We start from the raw sequence: 19,792 nt of genomic DNA, 5'->3' as shown, positions 1-19,792 counted from the left end.
ACCCAGGTAAGAATTCTGTTGGGAATACACCCCCAGAAGCAGAGTTTCGGGCTGTGGGGCAGGAACACACTTTACTGGAGAAGTAGTCCCAGGTGGCTCTCCAGGACTGCCGCACCAGCTGTGCACAGGGGCCACCGCATCTCCATCCACCACCTTTCCAGTTTATTGGTAATCTCCTGAGTGCAAAGTGATGTCTAATTGTTGCTTTAGCTTGTGTTTTTCTGATGACTAACTCTGAATATCTCTTCGGTGGCTTGGTGGAGTTTTGGGTCTGCCTGTATATACTGCCTTCCATTCCCTTTGCCCATTTTTTTCTGCTGGGGTTGTCTTTTCACTGGTGATTTATAGGAGCTCCTTGTGCATTCTTGACATTTAATCCTTTGTTTGAAATACCTTCCCCCAGCTCCCACACCTACAGGTAGGCCTTTTGCCAACCACTAAAGCAAATTAAGCATAATAAGAAATGAAGAGGCCGGACGCAGTGGCTCACGCCTGTAATCCCAGCACTTTGGGAGGCCGAGGCAGGTGGATCATGAGGTCAGGAGATTGAGACCACGATGAAACCCTGTCTCTACTAAAAAATACAAAAAATTAGCTGGGCACGGTGGTGGGTGCCTGTAGTCCCAGCTACTCAGGAGGCTGAGGCAGGAGAATGGCGTGAACCTGGGAGGCAGAGCTTGCAGTGAGCTGAGATCATGCCACTGCACTCTAGCCTGGGTGACAGAGCAAGACCCTGTCTCAAAAAAAAAAAATAAATAAATAAATGAAGAAAAGGGGGGCAAAGGAAGTAAAATAAAATGGGAAGTCAACTGTTGAGTTTTAAACTAATACACTAAAGCGGAAGATGAAAATCACAGAAAAGGCCATAGTGGCTCACACCGGTAATCCCAGCTCTTTGGGTGGCCGAGGTGGGTGGATCACTAGAGTGCAAGAGTTCGAGACCAGCCTGTGCAACACCAAGAAACCCCGTCTTTACAAAAATACAAAAATTAGCCAGGCATGGTGGCGCACGCCTGTGGTCCCAGCCACCAGGGAAGCTGAGGTAGGAGGATCACTTGAGCCCGGGAGGCCAAGGTGGCAGTGAGCCCATATTGCACCACTGCACTCCAGCCTGGGTGACAGAGCTAGACTCTGTATCAAAACAAACCAAAAAGAAACAAAAGAAGATCACAGAGGAAAATATTCATAGAACCACAACAACGAAACTAAGTAAGACTTTTTGTACCTAAATGTCCAAAATATAAGTTAAACAAAGAAGCAGAGCATAAAAAAGACCAAAACGTTAACATAAATGTCGAGGAAAAAATACTTTTGAAGAGCATTAAAAATCAACACAACTGCATTCTTAAAACTTCACGGGAAAAAGGAAAATAATGCAGAGGTCAGAGAGGTGGAGATTAAAGGGGCGAGGCACACCCATGAAGAAAAACAAAGAACAGCAAAGAAAAAACATAGGGACAGCAGACACCAGGCAAACTGAAGACCGCACCTGAAAACAGAACAAGCCTACAATGTGGGGAAGAAAAGTAACCAAGAGAAAAAGGCTAAAATAAATAGCCTGAGGGTGAGCTGGTAAGGCCTTATCAGCCAGCTCCTGCTCTCCTGGGGTCTGGGGCGATGCAGAGGCTCATGGCAGTGGTGGGGACGCAGGAAGGATCTCAGGTGACCTTTGGGTCCTATATGGGTCCGCCCATCAGGCTGAGGCCAGCAAAGAGCCCAGCTAGGACATGCGTACTTGGAGCCACTGATGAGGCCATGGTCAAGAAGCCATGAGCTGGGTGTTCACCTGACTACGGAGATCCTGGGGTATTAAATCCTGAACCCGCAACCTGTGCTGGTCGTTCAGCTGGCTACAGAGATCCTGGGGTATTAAATCCTGTACCTGCACCACTCCTCCCTTGTGAACCTCCCAGCCTCCCTAGCCTGCTCATTGCCTTCAGGAGAACCCACAAGTGGGAGTGGTGGCCACGTGTGCCAGAGGGCCTGGGGGAACGCTGCGCTGGGAATCTCTTTGGCCACACTTAAGCAGGCAAGGAGACACCCTGTTCCAGTAAGTCCAGTGCCACCCAAGAGTACAAAAGGCAACATCGCCAGGATTCACCAGAGACGTCAGCCTGTCATCCTTGCTTGCTGGAGGGAGCAATGACTGTGAGGACTCAGGGACAAGCCCTCTCCAGACTGCCTGCCACGCAAACTCCACCTGGTCATCCACAGTAGCCAGCTGTTGGTGCAATTATTTGATTGGCTATTTCCAGTTCCAATGACTCAGAAAAAAAGAAGAAAAAAAAAAACCCGATTTAACTGAGAAGAAATCCAGAGTTCCATCATCCTATTTCATCACAAATTAGAAGGCTGAAGAGAAAATCCAGATGAATCATTGCAGAGCGGAAAATATCTGATCTTATCTTGAGGTGAAGAAGGGATATGGGGCTGAGACCTGCCAACTCAAATTCTTCCAGGGGATAGAAATGTCCCCCAGCAATGCCAAAGTTCACTTGAAACCCAGGTGGGTGCTTGGCAGTTCAGATCCACTTCCCAGAACGATGATCTTGGTGCTGATGCTGCCAGATGCCCTGCCTGGCCCACTCAGCCACAACCCAGTAGTTCCCAGACTTGAGAATTACATCAGTTTTTGTTTCATCATTTTGAATTGGTTTTTAATTGGGTGACAGATGAACGACTGTTGACTGTTTTCCAAAGAAAACATTAAAAAAGAAAACCACCATCTACTATCACCATCATTTCCTAAAAGCATCTTAGCACCAAGAAGACTAAAGGATGGCCGGGCACGGTGGCTCACGCCTGTAATCCCAGCACTTTGGAAGGCCAAGGCGGGCGGATCACTTGAGGTCAGGAGTTTGAGACCAGCCTGGCCAACACACTGAAACCCCATCTCCACTAAAAATACAAAAATTAGCTGGGTGTGGTGGCGCATGCCTGTAATCCCAGCTACTCGGGAGACTGAGGCAGGAGAATCACTTGAACCCTGGAAGTAGAGGCTGCAGTGAGCTGAGATCATGCCATTGCACTCTAGCCTGGGTGACAGAGCAAGACTCTGACTCAAAATAAATAAATAAATAACACTAAAGGATGGTCTTTTATAGAGAATGAACTTAAGCTTTATAAAATGCTTATTACTACACATTACTCATTTTTGCAGGACTCAGGAAAATTCATAGTGGGCTGACATTGATGCCTGCTGCCACAACCTGCCTGGGGTCGAATCCCAGCCCCGCAGATCTGTGTTCTGGGGAAACACGTAAGGCGGATTGGGCTGGGGTCTAAGCACACTTGTGAAGAAACAATTCATCAGCTTTCACTCAGACCTGACGCTCTGATCTCCCCGGCGGGGGCTATCTGCCCACTGGGCTGCATGTCGTCACATCTTCAACTCCTGTCCCCAGGATTCCCAAGCCCACCACTTCATCAGAACCACCCGAGATGGGGCTTTTACAACTTACAGCTTCCCAGGCCTCACTGCCAGACATCCAGTCTTGTGGCTCCAGGATGGAGTCTCATGGTTTTCCAGATTTAGGCCCCTTGGCCTGAGCTTCCCTCCCCCAGCCACCCAGCCCTCTGTCTGGTCAGCAGCAGACATCCTTGCTTAGACTAGGAGATGTGTCAGCCACACGCTGTCAGCGCCAGGCCCTGAAAAACAGAGCTGAGGGCAGGCAAGGAGACACCCTGTTCCAGCAAGCCCCTGGAAAACAGAGCTGAGGGCAGGGCTGGGGTGCTGGGGACAATCCAGGACTGAATGGCAGAGCCTGGCCCATGAAACTGGAGCAGCACTGGTAGCAGGCTGTGCTGACACTAGGACAAAACAGTGGAGATGGGAGCATGGAGCTCAGGCACTAAGCAGCTCTCCAAGTTCATGGCCCATGTGAAATGCTCAGCAGTGGGGTACAGCCAGGGAAGAACATGAGAGCGGTCTGTCCTTTCACCAGGAAGGCATCTTATCGTGGGGAAGTCTCTGTGGATACAGCCCTGGCCTTAACAACCCCTACTGGACCTCTGCCATCTCCTGCCCACCCTGTCCTTCTCATGCGCCAGCTCCATCCTGGTCCACTCAGCTGGTTATTTGTTGTCAAGAGTCTCCACCTCATATCTGTGCCATGCACATGGCCTGAGTGCTCAACATTTGCTGGCTGGACCGAGCGGCGCGCTGGCTGAACCAGGGGCTCCCCATGACAACAATGTTGTCAACCCCTGGGGAAACCAGCTGTGGCAGAGAACTGGCATGGTCTCTGCAAGCCACCAACACAGAAAGCTGCCATCTCTGGGCCTACAGGGCACCACCGCCTCCATGCTTTCCAGCGCCAGCTTCTCTCTGCCCTCTCACTTGCTCCAAAGGGAAGACACAGCAATGCTGTGGGTAATTTCACTAGCAGTATCTGAAGACCTGTGTGGAGCCCAAGGGGACTAATTCTGTGGAACTACTAGTACTGTGAGGTACTAGGCCCTGCTGTCACATCTGTGGGCTGACAGTGGGAACGGGGACACAGACCTGCAACAAACAAAGTCAAAAGCTCTCATCTCTCTCCCCGAGGCCGGGCCCCACTCCCTGGCAAGCTGTGTGGTCCCAGCCTGCTGTTCACCACCACTGTAAAGGGGACTCCCCATGGGCCCAGGATTTCGCAGTTGCTTCGGACAGCAAGAACCTGTCCCACCCATCGCAGACTGTGATATAACACAGGACACAACACTGGGAGCTGTCCCCGGGGGAGCGCTGCCCTCTGAGAGGTGGAGGGACAGAGGGGAGGCATGTGCTCAGGATCAGGGGCCCAGGGGTAGAGGCAGCCTGCAGGGACGGGCTTGCCTCTGGGTGCTCCCTCCAGACTGTCCGGGCTCCTGGTGGGCTCTGGTCTCCAACCTGAGGGTGTGAACCCTGTACCTCCCCTTCCACCACCACATAAGCTTTGTAGGATCAGCCTCAGTCCTCAAGCCAAACTTGAAAAATAATGTTTCTGACCTCTCTACAGGGAGATCCCAATTGGAAATGGCAAGAATTAGCACTTTGGGACTTCTTTTAATGTCCCACAGTTTAATCAGGTCTTAAGGTCATTCAGTCACATTATCTTGCTTTAGGGGGCTTCCTGTGTCCCTGAGATCCCAAAGCTGCTGTATGCCACAGCATTAAATTTCTTAGCTAACGTCAGGCCCTCACTCCGAACAATTCATTAGAACATCTTAACATATAGACCATGAGAACCAGCTGTGGGAGGGAATACATTTACTTTAGGTATAAAGGTTTACTATTATTAACAAGTTATCACTATTATTTACATGTTTATAAAATGGAAATAAAAATGACATACACATTTGGTGCCAAAAGTGGCACATCCAAACTAATATCAGTACAAAAATAAATTTTCCAGCTATGTGTTTTTAAAATAAAGGTCATTGAAACAGTGAGGGGGAAAACATCTGCATCTGGCATGTGTTGAAACGCCATCGTCATCCCAGCAAAGCAGCCCTGGGGCAACAAAACCAGTGCCTGCTGGAAGAACCACCCCCGCGTGCTCTTGCAAGACGCCAAGCAAACAAACAAAATAACAAATACACCAGTTATGTTCCTGAGCTACAGAAGTTTAGGGCGTCTAAACTGTTGTGAATTCCTGCTAAAGAGGAGAGCCTGTGGGATCTGAGCTGATGAACTCTCCTGAGTGCTCAGCTAGTGTGGCACCAGGACCTGGCACTGCACTGAGAAGACGCTAAGCCCACTTGTGAAACAGAAATCCTCAGCTAACACAAAACAGCACACGAGTCCTCTCTGTCAATCACCAATCCTTTGCAAATCTCCTGGCTGCAGACAAACAGGGACAAGGGCTGAGGACAGACAGAAGTCACTGGGTTTGGGAGCCCCTGTGCCCATCAGACATGCCTCTCGGTGGTTTCGGCAGAGATCCCCGATGTTTCGTTCCTTCGTAGATACACACTTGTTCACAAACTTGGCAGCGGACCTCATTGGTTAACACAGCCGTGGCCCCAGCAGGGAAAGCAAAACCAGCCCAGCAAACCATTCCTCTGTCCACCCCACACGGTATTTCAGCCTTCACTTTCCTCCTTGTTTCCCATAGAGCTGGGCCAGGACTGCGTGCCTGCTGGAAGTGGCATGCTGGGTTAGTGAGCGTGCTGACTGAGCCAACTCCCACTCTGCCCGCTGCAGCACAGAAGGATGTCTGCCCATGCACAGAGTCCTCCAGGATCCCAGCAAGGATGCAAATGCTATGGGCAGTAGGAAGAAAGGGCTAATGAACAGGCCACAGTCCCCTTCAGAGCAACCAAACATTCTACAGGAGCTGGTGCCAGCTCACCCCACCTGGAGCCAGGGGCAGCAGCATGGAGGAGAGGACACCAGCAGTCCCTGCAGCTGCGGCTGTGGGCTCCTCTCACTGGTCCTGGACCTTGGCCCTTTTGGCTTTCAGGGACAGGTGCTGCAAGAGAAGAGAAGACACTCCAGTTGGGGTTGATTAGACAAAGAAACCCGACTGCAACGTACTCCCCATATGAATGACCACATCAAATCTTCCATCTGGTCCACACCTTCCCAGTAAATGCTGTTCACGAAATAGCGTGGAAGGAAAAAGCCCAAGTGGCCAATGAAGAAGCAGATCTTAAGTCAGCTGCCAGAAACCTGAGGCCCAAGCCACAGTGGCTGAAGCTGGTTATATAGGGCTCTGCAGAAGCTGTGAAGGCAAGGTTTTCTTTTTGAGACAAAGCTCTCCTTCTGCCCCAGTCTAGAGGACAGCACTGTAGCCAGACACCTGTGCTCAGGAGACTGGGCTCAGGCTGGAAGTGACCTCAAATCTCCAGGAAGTTCCTGACAACAGTCAAGAAAAAGTATCTTCTCTTTTGGAACAAGGAAGTCAATTTACCAAGCGTCTCAACATGCCAGGTACCCATGGAGCACCTGTCTCAAGGATGGAGATAAAGACACGGGCTCTGCCCACATGGAGGGTACAAGCTTGCCGGGAAGACAGAAAGGACACCTCCTAGTGACACTTTTTTTTCTCCCAGAAATGTCACTTTCTACCATTATGAATAACATGAAGCACAACATTATAATCATAGGCATCAGATAACAGGATTGGAAGATGAAGTATTTTTTACATTCTAAAGCAAAGCTGAAAGTGGCAGAAATCCTTAAATATGCCTTTGAGGCACAGTGTGTGAATATAAGCTTTTAATGAAAGACGTCCCCCTACTCATCAACTGGGATACACCCGACAGCCCATTACTAATCATCAGTAACCAAGAGATCCCTGAGCCGTGCCACCCAACACATAGTGAGAGCCTCACATCACAGTGCCCATCCCGCCTGCTCCGGGGCTGGTGTGCCCACTCCTTAGCACATCCATACGGCCTCACAACATCAAGCTGCATCGCCCCCAGAGAGAACTGCAGGCCCTGACAAAATGGAGGGCGTGAATGGAGACACAGCACACTAGCAGGTGTGACGTGAGAGACAACAGGGCTAACGGGACCCAGGTCTAAATGAGCTATGAGAACTCAGACTTTCTATCTGCTTACAGCTGAGGGAGGACCACTACAGACTCTTGCAAAGGCCACGTTAAAGGAGTTTTCCCTAATAATGAAGGTATCTCTGAGAATAAGGAAAAATAATTTAAAAGCCAGAAGGCAAATCTCTGAATAGGCCACCCCATTCTTCCCCTGTCTAGCTGTAGGTCTTGCTGAATTTCTCTGAATTCTCTCCTCCCTACACATCACCTGATACAACCCCTACAGCTAATGTTAGACATCCACGGCCTTAGCTTGGGGATGGGAGATGACGCCATTGTGCCTGTGGGGCCATTTTTGGTGCTTGTTTCTGGGAAGAATGTTGAATATAAACAAAGCTGACTCTGAACCATTTCAGGCCTCCACACAGGGTGAGAGCAACATTCCGAAAAACAGCAGTGATGGAAAGTCTCCAAAGATGCCAGGAACAGAGCTGCAAATGATCTGTGGGCTGTGGATGGTTGCGAGGTGCAGCACTGTGTTCAACAAAGGAACATCTACCGTACATGGGCAACCCCTGCAGATCTGGAGGCTCTCTGAGAAATCAATCTGCTTTGGACAAGTTAATAGTAGAAGTGCCCTTGGACTATACAGTTAAGAAATAACACAAGTTTCTCTGTGGTTTGGGGAACATCGCCATACAATGAGGTTGTTGTACTAGGTGATTTCTTTTTTTTTAGACAGAATCTCGCTCTGTCGCCCAGGCTGGAGTGCAGTGGTGTGATCTCAGCTCACTGCAGCCTCCACCTCCTGGGTTCAAGTGATTCTCCTGCCTCAGCCTCCCAAGTAGCTGGGATTACAGGCATATGCCACCATGCCCGGCTAATTTTTGTATTTTCAGTAGAGACAGGGTTTCACCATGTTGGCCAGGCTGGTTTCGAACTCCTGGCCTCATGTGATCCGCCCACCTCAGCCTCTCAAAGTGCTGGGATTACAGGCGTGAGCCACTGTGCTCAGCCGCACTAGGTGATTTCGAAAGGTCTGTCACAGCCTCTCTAAAAATACTCTGATGACAGTGGAGGTGATGGGCTTAAAAAAAAAAAAAGCCATTTGGAGAGAAGAGACAAATGCAGAAATCTGGGCTTGTCATTTTCTTCAAACTTCTGAAGCTATCTGCTCTTTAATTTTGTGGGTTTGACCTAAAGAAATTGGAATTTTGAGCTGAGAAGGGAAAATGACTCAGCTTCTGGGCTAATTCTGTTTCCAAGAGTCTAAATGAATCCAAGACAATTTCAGGCTTATCCTTCTCTGGCTGTCTGCATCTTCTTACTTGAACAGGCACTTTGACCACTGCACCATTCCTCTTTCAACCACTAATTTACCTTTCTAATCCCTTCTCTTGGACTCCTGAAGTCTGCTGCTTTCCACCTGAGAGGTTTTGAAGGAAAAGACTTTCTTTCACCAGGTTTATTCTTATCAACCGAATTCAGCAAAGACAACACACTCTGCATTTTTATCAGTCCCTGCAGGCTGATGTGCTTTCTAGCTGAAATATCTGAATTGGGATGTGTGAAGAACTATAAAGGTGTGACATGGTTTTTGTTTGATTAGATAAAAAATAAATATTATAAAATTTTGAGAGGACAATTTCCCTTGACTTTGCTGGAGTGGGAGAGATGGAGATTCTTCCATTTATAGGGTCACAAATTCAAATGTCTCCAAGAGTGGAGCAGGCAAGTAAGCAAGTGGGGCTGTGGCACCTGGCGATGTCACTGACGGCAGGCAGCCACCCCTAAGCCCGTGATGCCACCACGCGGGAACTCAGGCCTAGTGTTACCAGACTAAACATGTCTTTCAAGATAAAACAGAAATTCATGTTTAATATGAAATCTCCCAACCTTTAAATGTGGCAATCAATTCAAATAATGCTTTGAAAACACTGTGTAGTCCAATTCTGGCCCTCATGGAGAAAAAGGTTTCAGACTTTCCCTTCTACTGTAAACAACAGTAAACTTGGGCAAAATATGTAAAGCAAGTATTTTTAGGCAACAAACAGCACGGGGCTGTAACCCTTTTTAAAAAGGAGATTAAAGGTGTGGTGGCTCACACCTGTAATCCCAGCACCTTGGGAGACCCAGGCGGGCAGATCACCTGAGGTCAGGAGTTCAAGACCAGCCTGGCCAATATGGCGAATCCCTGCCTATACTAAAAATACAAAAATTAGCCAGGTATGGTGGCGCACACTTGTAATCCCAGCTATTAGGGAGGTCGAGGCGGGAGAATCACTTGAACCCAGGAAGCAGAGGTTGCAGTGAGCTGAGATTGTGCCACTGCACTCCAGCCAGGATGACAGAGCAAGACTCTGTCTCAAAAATAAATAAATACAAATAAAAAAGGAACTGGTGGGCATGGTGGCTCACACCTGTAATCCCAGCAATTTGGGAGACCAAGGCAGGAGGACCACTTGAGCCCAGGTATTTGAGACTAGCCTGGGCAACACAGTGAAACCCCATCCCTAAAAAAATTTTTTTAAATTAGCTCAGGCCAGGCCTGCTGGCTCATACCTGTAATCCCAGCACTTTAGGAGGCTCAGGTGGGTGGATCACTTGAGGCCAGGAGTTTGAAACCAGCCTGGCCAACATGGTGAAACCATGTCTCTACTAAAAATACAAAAAAAAAAAAAAAAAAAGAAAAAAATGAGCCAGGCGTGGTGGCACACACCTGTAATCCCAGCTACATGGGGGCTAAGGCAGGAGAATCGCTTGAATCCAGGAAACGGAGGTTGCAGTGAGCCATGATCGCGCCATTGCACTCCAGCCTGGGCGACAGAGTGAGACTCTGTCTCAAAAAAAAAAAAGAGAGAAATAGTTTGGAAGAACAAAAGGAGAAAAAGCAATACCCTTTTTTTTTTTTTTCTTATGAGGTTAGGGGGATTTATTTTTAATTGCACTTCACTATGAATTAAACGCTAGAGTGCTTTCTCAGAATGTTTTGGGGATATGGTAATAGCCTTTCTACCCTATGCACCACTAGGAGGAACACACATAGGGCATTAAATTGGAGAAAAAGAGTACATTGAAAACATGGAGAGGCTGCTAACAGGTGGCTGGGGCACAGGCTCCGTTCATTCCTACCGTTCCTTGTTGATAAAAGTGTGGAGCCAGTTCCAACAGCCAGGCCGATTCAATGGCAGTCACATCTCTCATGTAATACTTGGAGGTCTGTATAACTTCGTTATAGATAACCCTGAAATGAGAAAGACACATGAGCTAATTTCACCCTCTTGTGATGACAGTCAGGATCCACAGTTAGACATGCTGTTTCCTTTAACAGGTTCTACTCCATGTGCCAGACACTGTGCTAAACACATGCATTTATGTCACTCACCAAAGCCTCAAGACCTAAGTGCTGGGTAATGGTGTGTCCACTTTTCAGATGAGACTCTAAATCCTAAATGACTTCTGGGACATCTCAGTTATCTGCGAAGGACCTTTCTGGATCCTGCATCTGCATTTACAGAACTCTGAACTGAGCCTAATGACTTTATTAGAAAATGCAGAAATAGAGGCAAAGGCTTGCCTGATTCTGAAAGAGGCTGGGAACTGACTGTAAAGAGACATAAAGAATTTCTAAAATGATAAAAACATCGTATAACATGTGGGTCCAGGTTACATGTATACACATTTGTCAAAACTCATCTTGCATTGTAAATAAATTATACCTTTATTTAAGGAAAAAAATGTTTCTGAGGCTCAGGTAATAGACAACCAAAGAGCCAAGAGCATAATATCCAGTCCCCAGATTTTAGGTGTGCATATGAGTAGATACTAGTTTCCGAAACATCCCAAGTGCTGATTCAGGGCTTCCTGCGTAACTATAAACACACCAGCCACACTGCGGTTCCCTACTCCTCAAAAACCAGTAAATGAATCTCAGCTGACAAAAGGAAAAAGGAGGACCCCCTACAAAGAGGCCGTGATGGGGGAGCCCTTTCTTTGCCACCTGAATGGTATGGTGCTGCTTCAGGCTGGCTCTATTTCCCCAACCTTTCTTTGCCCTTCAGAGCTCCTTAGGAATGAAGCAAGAAAAAGAAAAGCCTTTCTCTTTTAAGCAACTCCTAAATTTAACCACCCAAAAGTCAGCAAAAAAAGGATCTAAAACTGAGGTTTTGCATCTCTCTTGATTTAAAAAAGTAATTTTTTTTTTAAAGGCTGGGTCTCGCTCTGTCACCCAGGCTGGAGTGTAGTGGTGCAATCATGGCTCACTGAAGCCTCAACCTCCTGGGCTCAAGCGATCCTCCTGTCTCAGTCTCCTGAGCAGCTAGTATTGCAGCCATGTGCCACCATGCCTGGCTAATTTCTTTTTTTTTTTGAGAGTTGAGGTCTGGCTATGGTACCCAGGCTGGTACTGAACTCCCGACCTCAAGCAATCCTCTGGCCTCAGCCTCCCAAAGTGCTGAAATTACAGGTGTGGGCACTCTTCAAATTCTCCTGCACATATGAGTGTGCATATCCTGGCCACATTAGTGTAGCCACTGGGTAACATTTCTAAACCCAGAACTGACCAAGGTGCTCTCAACCTAAGAAACTTCTAGGTCTGCACTGGCTACAGGATAAATCTGATTCCTTGGTCTAGGGAAAGAGAACTCAAACTTTACTGCCCAACAGAAACATCTGGAGGGCTTGTTAAAATGGAGTCCTGGGCCCTAGTCCAGTTTCTGACTGAATGGAACTTGGCATGGCCTGAGAAGCTGCATTTCATACAAGTTTCCAGGTGATACTGATGCTGGGCTGGAGACCATACTTTGAAAGCTGCAGTTCTAGGGTACAAAGTGTTTGACCACAGACCTTCTTGCCTTCAAATCTACCGCCATCTTCTCTCCCTCTCTTCACACACGCCCCACCCTTTTTCCCAGGGCTTCTCCATCTTTCAACTGGAGAAGGACAAATTGTTGTTGTCTTTAAAATTTCCAACCTGGGCAGGTTACAGTGGCTTATGCCTGTGATCCCAGCACTCTGAGAGGCCAAGGCAGGCGGATCACCTGAGGTCAGGAGTTTGAGACCAGCCTGGTCAACGTGGCAAAACCCTGTCTCTACTAAAAATACAAAAATTAGTTGGGCGTGGTGTCACACACCTGTAATCCCAGCTGCTCAGGAGGCTGAGGCAGGAGAATCACTTGAACCCTGGAAGTGGAGGTTGAAGTGAACCAAGATTACACCATTGTACTCCAGCCTAGGCAACAGAGTGCGACTGTCTCAAAAAAGCAAAATCCAATCCATGGTTGATCAGTACTTTTAATCAATATTTTTTATTGGTAAAATACAATATAAATGAATTCTAGAAAAATGAAATTGTAAACAAGAAAAATGTTAAGTCCCCAATTTTTATTATTAAATTGGACAAACCTAAACTATTGAAATGCCATAAAGATGTCTAAAGACAAACCTAAACTTAACCATTGAAATGCTATAAAGATGACTCTAGACTTCTGTGCTTACCTCTTTCTTCCCAGGCAGTGTTACAAGAGCAGCACCATTTCACAGGCCACCCATACTAATGATTCCCCATTTTCCAAACGCAAGAGGCTCCTTTATGTTCCATGGCTCTGGCCCTGCTACTTCTCTACCTGGAATGCCCTCTGGGTCCTTTCTGCCTGAACATTCTTGTTTCCAGGTTCAGATGAATGTTATCTCCTCCATGAAGCCTGCCCTGATTCTCACTGGCACATGATGTGCCAAGCCCAGCACTTCATCCACGCCACTAGTAAAGCCCTTCCCCCAAGGCAGCTGACTCTGTGTCTGTCTCTATGTCAAAACTGTGGGCTGGGGCCGGGTGCAGTCGCTCACGCCTGTAATCCCAGCACTTTGGGAGGCCGAGGTGGGTGGATCACCTGAGGTCAGGAGTTGGAGACCAGCCTGGCCAACACAGTGAAACCCCATCTCTACTAAAAATACAAAAATTAGCCAGGTGTGATTGCACATATCTATAGTCTCAGTTACTCAGGTGGCTGAGGCAGGAGAATCACTTGAACCTGGGAGGCAGAGGTTGCAGTGAGCCAAGACAGCACCACTGCACTCCAGTCTGAGCAACAGAATGAAACTCTGTCTCAAAAAACAAAAAAAAAAAACCGTGAGCTGGGATCCCAATTCATCTCTGCATAGCTGTGCCTCGTGCAAGGCTAAGCATCTAGTCAGTGGGTGAAAATGAACGTTTGCTTAGTGGATGAGTGAGTAGACAAATATCACTCTTTGCTTAAGGAGATCTTTGCTAGAGCAGAAATCCTTTTTTTTTTTTTTTTTTTTTGACATGGAGTCTTGCTCTGTGGCTAGAGTGCAGTGGTGTGATCTTGGCTCACTGCAACCTCTGCCTCCCAGGTTCAAGTGATTCTCCTGCCTCAGCCTCCCGAGCAGCTGGGATTACAGGAGCCTGCCACCACGCCCAGCTAATTTTTGTATTTGTAGTAGAGATGATGTTTCACCATGTTGGCCAGGCTGGTCTTGAACTCCTGACCTCAGGTGATCTGCCCACACTGGTCTCCCAAAGTGCTGGGATTACAGGCATGAGCCACCACGACTGGCCCAGAGCAGAAATTCTAGAGGCAATGTCAAGAAACATGTACAGGAGAAAACCAAGAACATGGCCCTGCTCAAAACAGGCACAGGCTAAGCAGCAGGACATGCTTACCAGCGAGGCGGTTTCTCTGCATAGAGGACTGACGCAGGGTGTATGTGCAGCTCATGGTCATCACGGATGGTCCTTGGAACATAGAGGAATTTTGTCTGAGGCACATTTTAAATACTTATAGCAAGACTTTCCCACAGATATTTTTAATATTACCAAAAAAAGCATGCAGACTGAACTTGTCACAAGCAAAACAATTATCTCCATCTTTTCTTATAATCTTTCTCGATCCCTCCCCGGCTGCCACCCCAGAAGTCAACAATAAACCATGTGGAAAAGAGAAGAGGAGAAAAGCAACATCTGGACACTTAGAGAAAACATTTAGGAATAAAATGCTCTGCCTATGTTTATGTGTATCTTCTGCAGGTGCTCTTTCAAAACAATTTCCTTTGGAATGGAAATAATACATGTGATTTCTTCTATAATCTAAAAAGCAAAGTTAAATACTAAAGATAATGACTATAGGGGGACATAATGATAATGAAAAAAGAAAGTTCACAGGTGGGCGCAGTGGCTCATTACTGTAATCCCAGCACTTTGGGAGGCCAAGGTGGGCAGATCACCTGAGGTCGGGAGTTCAAGACCAGCCTGGCCAACATGGAGAAACCCTGTCTCTACTAAAAATACAAAATCAGCTGGGTGTGGTGGCACATGCCTGTAATACCAGCTACTCGGGAGGCTGAGGCAGGAGAATCACTTGAAGCTGGGAGGTAAAGGTTGCAATGAGCCGAGATCACCCCATTGCACTCTTGCCTGGGCAATAAGAGCAAAACTCTGTCTCAAAAACAAAAAAAGAAAAAAAGAAAGCTCAATACTGGACTATTAATTTCTCTGAAATAGTACTTCCAATTCCAACTCAGTAGAATGATCTGTTTCTTGGGGGAAGCGCTTCAAGTGCTGTGAGAGCGCCTCGTCGGTGCTGTAATAAAGCCAGTGTCTTGGGGTCCTAGGCTGTCCTACCAGGTAGTGGTGAGCTGATCAACACTAAATGTTGTCTCAAAGGAATGACTAGCCTGGAACCTCTTAGGTAGCCCACATTGTTGCTGAGGACACTGATAAAAGAATTTTCTAAACACTAGTCGAAATTGCTAACTCTCCAGGAGAGTGGGAGCAATCAAGATGACAAGCTGGCAGCACTCCTTGGGAAGATCTTGGGCCACTGCAGAGGTCACCTCCACATGGACGAGTTGCCTCAAATACAGACAACTCAGGGTGGGGAGGTGAGCTCATACAATGGGCAACTGAATCATGATACTGACAGGCTACAACATGCCTGGAGTAACAAAGAGAACAGACTAGAGATCAATGTAAAGTGCTATCCTGCAGTTCAAACAGTCAGCTACTAGCATACTAAATGGAGCAGATCCGGCTGCCAAAATTAAAAAAGGCTCAGTGCAATTCTGGACTCATTAACAGGACCCCAGGACAAGGAATCTCTTGGCTGACCTCAAGATAACAGGGCAGTAATATTTTCTGAGGGAAAAAAAAATTAATGACAAAATAACACATAGGAAGAAGAGCTGGGGAGAAATTCTTTGGAGTGTGCTCTTATTAAAGAACAGAAAATGATAATAGCTATACTTTAAACAGGCTACAGTGAGGTTATGAAACTAAAATGAGCCAAAAGACAGACTAAAAGTAACAATTCAAAGCACTGGAATGATTAGTCTGGAGAAAGGAAAGCGAAGCTATGCTGAGTTTTCACTGCATTTGAACATACTAAAGACCATTAGGAAGGCATCAACGATCAGTGGTTTTCCGTGCCTAGAAAACGGAACTGGAAGAATCAGGTTACGTAGCAGGAGGCACACCAAGCACATGAGAAACACCTGGCTACCTCCAAAGACACCAGACGTGGCCACACTGTACCAGGGTGGGTGGGGACTTCAGTCCTGCAGATCTCTGAAGACATAATAAACTAGCCAACTGTAAAAGTAACTTATCTGGGAAAGATTATTTTTAACGGTTTCTTCAGGTCATGTTATTCTATCATTAGAATTGAATTATTACCAGCCTCAAGATGTAAAATTGTCATCCTTCTAAAACATACAACATATAGATGAGCTGAATGTGTGAGAATCATTTTTAGAAAGTCAAGATAATTTTGCTTAAAGCTATGTCGCTAACCTCAACTCAGTTTTGGAAGGAGACATGGTAGAAATTAAAAATAATTATGTAATTACTATCTCTGCACAGCTTTCTGTGGGGTCTGGGTCATTTGTAAGACTGTTCCTTTAACAAATGCCTTCACCAAGTATCGTGTTACCTATAAGCTCCAGTAGAATGAAACCTCGCTGCATTGGCGAAGAAGCCGGAGACAATGCACCTCAGAACCGGGTCCGGATCACCTACACAGGCAGCCAACAGACAGGCGCGTGAGACCCTCGCCTGCCCTATGCTCCGTGTGCTCTAAGGCACAGGATTCACTCCCAGCACCACCCCAGGCTGCTTCAAGCCACCTCGAAACCCTCCCCCGAACTGGCTCCAGCCCTGCCCTTCTGGCACTGTCTAAGGAGGTCCCACTCCCCACAACCACCGCTGAGAACTATGCTGGTCTGCTCCTTGAACCTGGGACCCCTCCAACTTCCCCGAAGCCACACATGGCTGGACCATGGCTGGGCACTAGAACCTAAGAGTGCTGCTCTGCAGGCTGGTCAGTGACCTCAGGACTCCTTTGAAAGAGAGTGTGATATGGCAATGATGCTCTTTCTATAAAACACAAACTGGAAATATTACACAACGTGACTTCTGTGGTTGTGAGCTAGTGTTTGAAAATTGAAGTGATTCTTCAATTTTTTCAAATGTTCTATTTTAACTGTTGTTTCTATTGCTACAGCTAACATCTTCCATGAATAAAGCTTCCCCACTATTAGATGATGTCCATGGGATACATTCCAAATTGTTGTGCAAAAGGCTAATTTTATTTTTATGGTTAATGACATACCATATCTCATCAATTTTAAGACTCCCTCTTTTTCTAACTTTAATTCACTGAAATTAGGATAGCATTTTACAATTATAACTGGCAGCATTTTTTTTCCCTTGGTGATACATAAAATGATGTTTCTTACACATGATGGTATCTTAGATCCAATGGAATATAGCATGTTGGTAAGTAAGTTCCCTAACGGTGGTACTATTTCCAAAGCCATCAACAATATATAAAAATGGCAGTTTCACTGCATTCTTACTAGCAATGTTTTGGCAAAAAGGGTTACCTTCTTTTATGTTACATTTATTTGATTACTATTGGTATATTTCTTCTTTTGTGAATTTTTTGTTCTAATCCTTAGCCCATTTATCAACCCGAAAATTGTTTTTTCCTAAATATATTAAATAATTCTATAATAAAGTTTTTAATTTTTATCTCATGACTGCTGAAATTATCTTTCACTAATTGCTTTCTATTTTTTAACACTTAGATGTTTTAAATTTGCATGTAATTTATTTAGTCTCCATGATTTTCTGTATTGTGCCTAAGCACTAAGTTGATAAATCTCAAATCTACATGTATAACCATGATCTAATCCGATGCCCAGTCTCTTCTCTCCTATTGTCCATAAGAAATTTCCATGTAAAATATGCACTCTAATCAGGGGTGATACCACTTCCAAAGGGGTGAAAACTGGTTCTTGGAGGCAGGGGAAGGGAATTATCTTAGATACTACAATGGCCTGTGGCCCTCCAGAGCTCAATCTTAACCCTACAAAATCTTATTCCTTAGTATTTAAGTATTTAATTTCTCAGGCTGGGTAGAATTTAAATTTAACTTTTCTCCTGGGCAGGGGTCTGATAATGAAACACAGGTGAAGACCACCAATTGCTAAAGTAAGGCTGTCATCTACCTGCTGGGTGACAGGCATTTGACCAGCTGCTCTCCAATTGGGTGCTCCTTGTAAGCTTCCTGTTTCTATCAATAACTCCAACATGGCTCAATGGCCCAGGTTTCAACTCTTCCCTCTCTTGTGAGCGTATTCACCCATCAAATATTCTCTGAGCGTCTAATACACTCCTCACTCCAAGCACTTGTCTCCAGTCCTCCGTCCCTAGAGTGCTCTTTGCCACCATTTTCTAATTCAACCAGACCCCACAGCGTGACCGGACTCCCACCACACCTCAAGGAAGCTGCAGGACTTCCCAAGCCAGCCCTCTCTGGATTCCTTCTTCCTGGCATTCCTTCCACATTTTTCAGCACATCTTCTATGATTACTAAAGTATCTACTACTTTAACTTCTAAGAGGACTGATAATCTTAGTACTTTGTCTATTCGTATGAATCTCTCCTTTCATTGCACTGTTCCCTTAGAGTAAAAGCCAAGACTCAGTCATTGTTTAATCACTTACTCTTAGTATAAAGACAAAATAAGACTGAAATGGAACCACCTGGGCTCAAGTTCTGACTCCACCATACCCTCACTGTGTTACTTCAGCAAGTTATATTTTACCTCTTAGCCATGCTTTTCTCACCTATAAGATGGGGAAAAGAGCACACATTTCACAGCACTGTTGTGAGCGTTAAATTAATAAACACATGGAACACTCAGAGCGCTGCCTGGCCACTTACAAGCACTCAGGAAATGTTACCAAGTACTAATGGTGCTGAGGATGTGGCTGAGTACCTGGCACACAGTAGGCTTTCAAGCTGACTGCTGAAGCAGGTGTGTCACTTCCTTAAAAGCATAGACTTCTGAGCCACATACAGGTCTGGCTCTCCTCCTTACCAGCTGCATTGTCCCGAATTTAATCTAACTTCTCCCTAGAATCTTATGACTAATTGTAAAATGAGGATAATATTGCCGACACCTCACAGAGTGGGAGATTGAGCAAGAGAATATCTGGAGAACCCCTGCCACAGTGTAACCTACCATGTCCCTGATTAACAGTAGTCACTGTCACTGCTAGAGGCCACAGACTATGTCTTACATAGTACTTTTCTGTCTTACCCTTAGTGACTGCATAGGCTAAACACCTAGCACTTGCTCTAATAATACTTGTCGTTGAAAATAAAATTTAATTTTTATGTAATAGCTACTAATATCATCAACCAAAAAGTAATTTTTCTTGCAAAGGCTACATGGGAAAATCAATGACAGGATGTGCACTGATGTGACTGTTAATGATTCTTAAGTATTGTCATGGGCTATGAAATTCCCTTAGTAAGAATGCCCATCAGACAGAAAAATGGACCTCCTTGGAAAAAATATGTAACTTGACCTTTAGATTTTCATAGATGCAGGCAACTCAAAATATAAAACCCAGTGTTGTTACAGAGTACGCCACGCTGCCTCGCACCAGCCCAGCATGAATACTTCAGGAAGACAACGCAACAGAATGAAGCAAGGGAAGTCACCAGCTGGGGCAGTTTCTTCTCACCTTCACTAGACTTCTTGGGCACTTGAAACTTGACAAGAAGCTTTTTCAATTGTTCTCTTACAGTCGCAGCTCTGACAAGACCCTTGTAATTCAGGAAATGTTCCTGACACCATTGAGAGTTCTTATTGTGCTACAGAACAACCCAGAAAGAGGGAGTTAGAAAACAGACGTGTTCTCGACTAAGTCTACGTTGTAAAGATCATTCTTCTCTCTTCCCCCATGTGCTGTTCAATGGCATGAGATCTAAAGATTGGAACTGGCCCTTTTTTGCTCCATCTCTC

At 46.0% G+C, this 19,792-nt stretch overlaps 1 protein-coding gene across 1 annotated transcript in view; it reads right to left on the bottom strand.

Moving 5' to 3' along the window:
• Positions 1 to 5,215: 5,215 nt before the first annotated feature.
• The window catches only part of DHX35 (DEAH-box helicase 35), a 79,048-nt gene continuing 64,471 nt past the window's right edge, over positions 5,216 to 19,792 (bottom strand). Inside the window, exons 18-22 of the mRNA XM_023227948.3 lie at positions 19,512 to 19,641; positions 16,406 to 16,487; positions 14,143 to 14,214; positions 10,593 to 10,704; positions 5,216 to 6,434 (exon numbers count right to left, since the gene is read on the bottom strand). Of these exons, the coding sequence (XP_023083716.1) occupies positions 6,390 to 6,434; positions 10,593 to 10,704; positions 14,143 to 14,214; positions 16,406 to 16,487; positions 19,512 to 19,641 (441 nt within the window). The 3' untranslated portion in view covers positions 5,216 to 6,389. The remainder of the gene's footprint in view (positions 6,435 to 10,592; positions 10,705 to 14,142; positions 14,215 to 16,405; positions 16,488 to 19,511; positions 19,642 to 19,792) is intronic.

Source organism: Piliocolobus tephrosceles, chromosome 20, assembly GCF_002776525.5.
Source record: "Piliocolobus tephrosceles isolate RC106 chromosome 20, ASM277652v3, whole genome shotgun sequence".
In the NCBI taxonomy this organism is placed as follows: domain Eukaryota; kingdom Metazoa; phylum Chordata; class Mammalia; order Primates; family Cercopithecidae; genus Piliocolobus; species Piliocolobus tephrosceles.
The sequence above is the reverse complement of the archived record's forward strand: the minus strand, read 5'-3'. Positions and strand labels throughout refer to the sequence as shown.